The sequence below is a fragment of the Planococcus citri genome, chromosome 1, assembly GCF_950023065.1.
Source record: "Planococcus citri chromosome 1, ihPlaCitr1.1, whole genome shotgun sequence".
Classification (NCBI taxonomy): domain Eukaryota; kingdom Metazoa; phylum Arthropoda; class Insecta; order Hemiptera; family Pseudococcidae; genus Planococcus; species Planococcus citri.
The window spans coordinates 7,981,735-7,989,064 of NC_088677.1; the positions used below are offsets into that span (position 1 = coordinate 7,981,735).

The following is a 7,330-nucleotide window of genomic DNA, read 5'->3' on the forward strand; positions in this document are numbered from 1 at the left end:
CCTTGATGTTTCTTAGAGCATACAACCTGATATTCAACGTCATTTTTTTGCTTGTCCCAAGTTACAATCACTATGGGTACAACTTGGGACAACACATTTTCAAAAAAAAAATATATTAAGGGGAGGGGGTAGAATTTTTTCTAAATTTGATATTTGAAGTACAGACCGCCTTCTAACTTTTGACACTTGAATGAATAATTTCGGTCCATTATATCAAAATCTATAAGATTTCAAAGTGAAAACTGTCCCAAGTTGCTCGATTTTACGGTACTTATTGATTGTCACCTTGTAGTCACCGCAAATTCGTAAAGCACCTTTTGAATTAATAACAGGTACAATTGGTGTTCCCCAAGTAGGGTGTTTAGCAGGTGAAAGTATGCCTTGGGCAAGTAATTTCTCAATTTCAGCTTCGACTAATGGTTTTATGGCATATGGTAAAGTTCTAGGCTTCATAAATACAGGTACAGCATTATCTTTCAAACGTAGTGAGCATTGAAAATTAGGAATTTTGCCATATCCACCGGAAAATAAATCTGAATATTCGCGAATCAACTTCTTAATTTCGTCAGTATAATTCACCTCGGTTGAAACAGTATTAATTTCCAGCAACTCAGGAGGTATTATTCGAAACGCTTTTATCCACGTACGCCCAACAACTTCAGGATGAGAATTTGGCACAATGTAAGCTGTTAGGTTTTCAGCATTCGATTTATACTTGACGAAAAGATTCACAACACCGATCGGATCAATAATAGTGCCATCGAAAGATCTAAGCTTATCAGTAGTTGGAAGTATTTTAATACCAGGAATCAACTCTCTGATAACAGATACACGTAAAGTAGTAACAGCTGCGCCGGTATCGAGTTCAAGCTGCTTATTTTTATTACCAATATCGAAGTTGAGAAGTATCTTATCGGAATTATTCGAATTCGAGTTGCATTGTAGGTTAAGAACGTGAAAATCGAAATAATTTACTTCGTTCGGATTCGTAGGATTCGTTGCACCAGTACTAGGAATATTTTGGCGATAATATGGACGTTTCGAACGGCCACCGCGTCCACTGTGACCTCCGCGACCTGAATTTGATTTATTACGCCGTAGTTTAAGTTGACAAACCTTTGTAATATGCCCAACTTTGTTGCAGAATGAGCAGACTGTCTGCTGGGTGATCTTTATCACCGCATCGAAAACAAGATCCCCGGAGCTGTGAAAATGGCCTGGTGGATTTATTTTTATTTACTTGAAGCTTGTTTACAGGTTTTGGTCCCGAAGTTGAGGCGTTGAAATGAGAATTTTGAATTACATCGTTGCCAAGTTTGGACGATTCAGCTGCAACGGCATATTCGACTGCTTTATCGAATGTGAAAGTAGTGGTAGATTCACTGCCGCCTTTTTGTAGTAATTCTCTTCGTGTATCGCTATCACGAATACCTCGAATAAATTGCGCTCGTAAATGTAGCTCGCTTGTAGGTTTAGTACAATTGGCAAGTCCGCTACCAAAGTACGCGCTCTACAGGTGTTGGTTGCAGGCTGTTGGTTATGGGATATGATACAATAAACACTAGGATAACAATGGGTTTATTGTAAAAGTTGGCATACATCTCAAGAACAGAGCCTCTTAGCAACTACTGATGACCTTATCTGAAAGGAAATTTTATCCCCTACAATTTTGTTCATAACCATTTTTTCCCTGGGATTCACCGTTCGTCGGGAAAGTCAACTTTTATGTCAAAAAACATGAATTTCACAAAAAAAGAACAATGTTGAATTCATGCATTTTGACATCAATATTGATTTTCTGGACAAACAGTACATCCTACGATAATAATAGTTATGAACAAAATTGTAGAAGCTGAAATTTTCTTTTAGCAGAGTGTCATTAACTTTCCCTCGGATGCTTGGTTCTTGAGATACACGCACATAAACAGTGTTTTTCATATTTCAGCATTTATATGTTTTGGCATAAAAGTTGAATTTCTTTGGAAAACGGTACATCCTAAGATGAAAAATGTTATGAACAAAATTGTAGAGAATTAAATTCACTTTCAGATCAATATCATCAGTTTATTAATAAGAAGCTCCGTTCTCGAGATACACGCGAATTTTGATAGCGTAAACTAACTTTTGGACACCCCAGTATCCCAGTGATAGTATCATTTCTCATGAAAAATATGATTTTTGAGAATAATGTACACTTTGTAATATATGGCATCATATGCCTTCACATTACAATCATCCATTTTCGGCAAAACAATATTATAATTTGATAATTAATCGAAAAAACGTCTTACATCTGTACACCACCATAATCAACAATGGTGTGTGATAACCTCCTATCCCATAATCAACATGCGACAGTAGCGCTCCTGGTGATAGCGGACTCGCCAATGACCGCACGTAAAATTGCATAAAGCTGCTTGGCGTTTCAGTTCTGTAACGAACTGATTAACAGATTCCGTATCGCTTTGTACTCGCAGCATGAAGCGATGCTGCTCCACCACTTCGTTGACCGGCTTATCGAAGTGGTTGATAAGAAGCTGTTTAACATCAGAGTACTTCTTCTTTTCAGGTATCACCGGAGCACAGACACTGTAGACAGTCGAAACGTATTTAGCGCCAATGTAATTAATTAAGTTTTGTACTCTTACTGAAGTTGTAGCACCTTCAGGATCCGCAGGAATCTGGCGTAGAGCGAAGAAATTTTCCAAACGTACAAAAAAGTTTGCCATAGTCTCCGATCCTTCGGAAAACGGATCGAGTGAAGTAGTGGTTGGCTGTAAGGTGCGAAGAGCTGCCACGAGGCTTGAAATCAGTTGCTCTTGTTCTGTAGGGAGCACCATTTTGCACGTAGTTATGTTCACTCGTAAGGTAGGAACATTGAAACCGGTACACGTACGAATGTCTTTTAAGACCGAAATAGTGAAATACACGCATTTTTTTACGTACTTTATCTCGTCGCCATTATTATACCATTACGGAGTAAACCAGGATAAAATACACGTTCATTTCTAACCATTTTAATAACGAATAAAATATAATAACAAAGTATGAATAAATAACATTCAACCGGTTGAGCCAGTAAATTAATAAAGCGCTATCTATCGCAGAAATATAATATAACGATACAACAGGCGCCTATCGGCCTTATGATGCATCAATGCATTTCAAAACAAAAACACTCCAGTTTTAAATTTCTAATATCCTACTAGTACTAACATAGCCGTCTCCTTCACAGGATCGCGTGTGCAACAAATAGTGAGAACATAATTCCACAAATAAATCATTCCTCTTCAAGTCAAGTTAATGAATCAATTTCTCCGAAGGCCAAAACGTGCCTTAGATACATTGTATGTTAGTGTTGGCGGCGAAGGCGAACAGCATGTTGTATCCTGCTGAAGAGACACTTCGGGTCAAACAGGTTCATTTTTAAAGCAAGATTTGCCACGAACCACCCTCGCATCGTTATAATATGTACCTGCTTATATACTCATTGTGGTACTACTACCATTCAGAAAAACTCGCCCTGTTTAGAACACTCAACACTACAATGTAATGTCTCGTATAGGTACAACAAACTACAAGAGCATTATGGCCTACATTCTTTTTTTAGAAATCACATTTCTCATTTTCAAAGACAGCCCTCTCTAAACTGTCCTTTACCATTCTGTATGCTGTATAGGCGCCAGTATTTCCAGAATTAAAAAAATGAAAGGAAGCGGTGGCTTTTGGTGGACGTTCACTTATCTGAGTCTCAATATAGGTGTACCACTGTACCTACCCTCTTGTTCTAAAGAATGACTCGATTTCAATTTCCATTCGATTGAATTAATGTATTGAAATGTCATACTCGTATATGAGACATGAGGTCTCAATCATGAAGCTTTTCACCTCCGAGTCTATTTCAAGTACTTACACTACCTACACAATTTTTGCTTACTGTTTGACAAAATTTCTTAGAAACAGATTCATTAATATTAAAATGGAGAGTGTGAGTGTCACTGCAATAATGTTAGTGTATTGTTCTGGACTGGTGTCTAGTCTTTAGAAATGTGATGTCGCTTCTTCGTCCTTGACTTGGGTCACCTACCCTTATACACATTAATAACCACTGCCGAATTTATTGACGTTTCCTTCTATTCCTTCATTATGTGTATAAGTATCTGAATCGTTTTGTTAAAAAAGAAAATAATAATAATAGACTTACAATAAAAAAAAAAACTACAACACTTGGTAGGAATGCAAAGAAGTTAACTCTCGTAGTCATAGCAAGATATCTAAACTATTGATTATAGCTAAAATCAATGATCTAACCTATCGTCATATTCGTATTCAGCTAGGGGTTTTGGTTCATGTGAAATCCACGTCAATATTGTAAATGCAGCTGCATTTCAAAGATTGTGGATAAATTGAGTAAGATATTGGAATGAATTTATTTATTAATTACTTACCTACAAATGTGATGTATTATTCGTAAAACAAGAGAATTTTTTAAAAATAGGTATCTATGTAAAATATTCGTTGAGAAAATATCGAAATTTTATTTTCTAATATATTCGACGTATTGAAAGACCTATTTTTATACCTACCTTCGTTTCTGTGCTTTTCATCTTCGACTTCTGTCATTTTATTTTACATTTGAGCCAGTATCACCTTTCAATATAGACACTGGACCTGCGGGAAGACATCCAACTAGCGGCCATATTGGCTGAATTACGTGTGTCATGCCAATTTATCCCGCTGTATGCTTTTGGCTGCGCTGTACTTCAATTCTGCAGGCAACAGGGAAAAGGGAGGGTTGTGTAGTTACGCGAGGTACTCATGACTGCGCGCGCAGCCAGGAGTTCCTTCCAGACTACACAACCCTCCCTTTTCCCCGTTGCCTGCAGATTGAAGTACAGCGCAGCCAAAAGCATACAGCGGGAGAAATTGGCATGACACAAGATTTCACTACCGTCCCTCTTCCCCGTTGCCTGCAGTTGGATGTCTTACCCGGAGGGCCCAGGTGCAGTGTCTATACCTTTCAATTATAAATAGACAACTATAAAATTAAAATGGCAACTTGCCTTGAATTAATAAAAAAAAAAAACAAGACATTTTTGGGTAATTTTTGGTAATAAAGTAAAACCCTTGAATAGTTAAAAAGCTTAAATTTTTGGTTGAAAAGCAGATTTTTCGCCTAAAAAGCAGTTTTTAATTTTTTTAAAATCAAGATTGCAAAAATTGTACAAAAAATGCTTGTTTTGGGCATAATTTTCCGGAATGTCTTGCTTTTCTAAAGCGAAAAATTTGTTTTTTTTTGGTGGTCAAAATTACAAAATATCATACTTTTTTTAAAAAAAAAAAAATCACACTTTACGAAATTAAAAATTGTAATATTTGTAAGTAAACACTTTTTTTGTAATTGAAAAAAAATTGTACTTTCGTTATCGATTGAACTTAAACCTTTTTTGAAACCCAGTTCCTCCGAAGCAAGCTCGAAATAACAAATGAACATGTCCGAAAAACCAGTAAAATTTTTTTTCCCGAAATTTTGGGCCAGAAAATGGATGAAATTCCATTCTTTGAGTAGGTATTCAAAAGGTACATACTGCCAGAACAGAAGGATGAAAGAAAACAGGGTTCCCAGAAAGTTCTGTTTTCTACTGAACCGGTCAAAATTTTGGTTCCAGCTGAAAATTCTAAAAAATTCTCGTTGGCGAGAAAATTGCTGAAAGTTGTCTTTTTTTTCCTGAAAATTTTTCAACTCTATTTTTCTCAGAAATTGCCGAAGTCTTTTCTGTTTATTAAAATGGTCAAATTTCGCTTTATTTTACCAAAGTTTTCACTTTTTGTTGCCAAAAATTGCCAAAAAGTCTCACTTTTTCATTAAAAATTTTCGAAAACTTTCAACTTTTAAAAATAAAAAACCAGGACATTTAAATGTATAATACGTAAGTGTGTATTCTGTTTTTTGTGATTTTTTTCTACATTAAAATGTTTTGCTTACGTTTTGTTACTCTTACTGTTACTTTTTCGTTATATAGTCCTATCCGGCATATGACAATAGGAGTAATTGCACCCCCCCCCCCCCCCGCCGATCCTCCGGGACAACTTTTTTCTTAAAGGGGACATCCTAAGGAACATTTTAAAGCAAAGTTGCCCAAAAAAAAGTTGGCCTTACTTACAAAATGGCGACCATTTTGATTGACAGGTCAGCCGAAATCGCAGATTTTGCGTTTCAACATAGGACTTGCACGAAATTTTTCAAACTTTGCAAAGGTAGATCGAAAGATCATGCAAAAATTTATCATCTGTCAAAATTTCAAGTGCTAAAGTGCGTTTTTCGACTTTTGGTGAATTTTTGAAAATCGAATTTTGGCAAACATTAGGGATAAAATCAAAATTTTACCAAATTGACCCAGAATGCTGAAATTTGGTATATACCCTATTTTCGACATGCCAAATCGATTGGAAACGGTTTCAACCCGTTTTGAGCAGTTCTGGAGCCTCCAGCAGATTTTTGAAATTCAAAATTCCATCAAATTGGAGTTGTAAAGCTAAAATTTATTCAACTAATTTCAATACGCTATGAAGTAGTGCAGGTGAATTTCAAGTCATTTTAGAGCCACCGGTGACTTTTTTGAAAATTACTGGAGCCTCCAGCAGATTTTTAAAACTCGAAATTCCTACAAAATATCATTAAATGGAGTTGGAAAACCGAAATTCATTCTGCAAACTAATTTCAATACGCTATGAAGTGGACGGCTGATAAATTTCAAGTCGTTTTGGAGCCTCCAGTAACTTTTTGAAAATTGCTGAAGCCTCCAGCAGATTTTTGAAACTTTGAATTTTCACAAAATTTCATCAAATGGAGATGGAAAGTTGAAATTTACTCTACACGCCAATTTTAACACCCTCTGAAGACGACTTCAGGTGGGTTCAAGTCATTTTAGAGCCTCCAGCGACTTTTTTGAAAATTACTGGAGCCTCCAGTAGATTTTTGAAACCTTAAATTCCTACAACATTAATGTATCAAAATGAAGTTGGCAAGCTGAAATTTACTTCGCAGACTACATGGTGGATTCAAATGGTTTTGAAGCTTTCAGCTACTTTTAGGAAATTTCAATTTTCCAAAAAAACGCCATACAAACTTTCAAAAAGTCGCTGGAGGCTCCAAAACGACTTGAAATCCACCAGCAGTCAACTTCGTAGCGTATTGAAATTAGTTTGCAGAATGAATTTCGGCTTTCCAACTCCATTTAATGATATTTTGTGGGAATTTTGAGTTTTGAAAATTTGCTGGAGGCTCCAGTAATTTTCAAAAAAGTCGCTGGAGGCTCCAAAATGACTT

At 36.2% G+C, this 7,330-nt stretch overlaps 1 protein-coding gene across 1 annotated transcript; it reads right to left on the reverse strand.

Annotated features, from left to right (window-relative positions):
* Positions 1 to 213: 213 nt before the first annotated feature.
* Positions 214 to 2,840, reverse strand: LOC135843320 (uncharacterized). The gene is made up of 3 exons (XM_065361159.1): positions 2,386 to 2,840; positions 1,135 to 1,418; positions 214 to 1,076 (listed from the first exon to the last, which is right to left on the reverse strand). Exons 1-3 carry the CDS (start codon positions 2,838 to 2,840, stop codon positions 214 to 216), a joined length of 1,602 nt encoding a protein of 533 aa, XP_065217231.1.
* Positions 2,841 to 7,330: the final 4,490 nt, after the last annotated feature.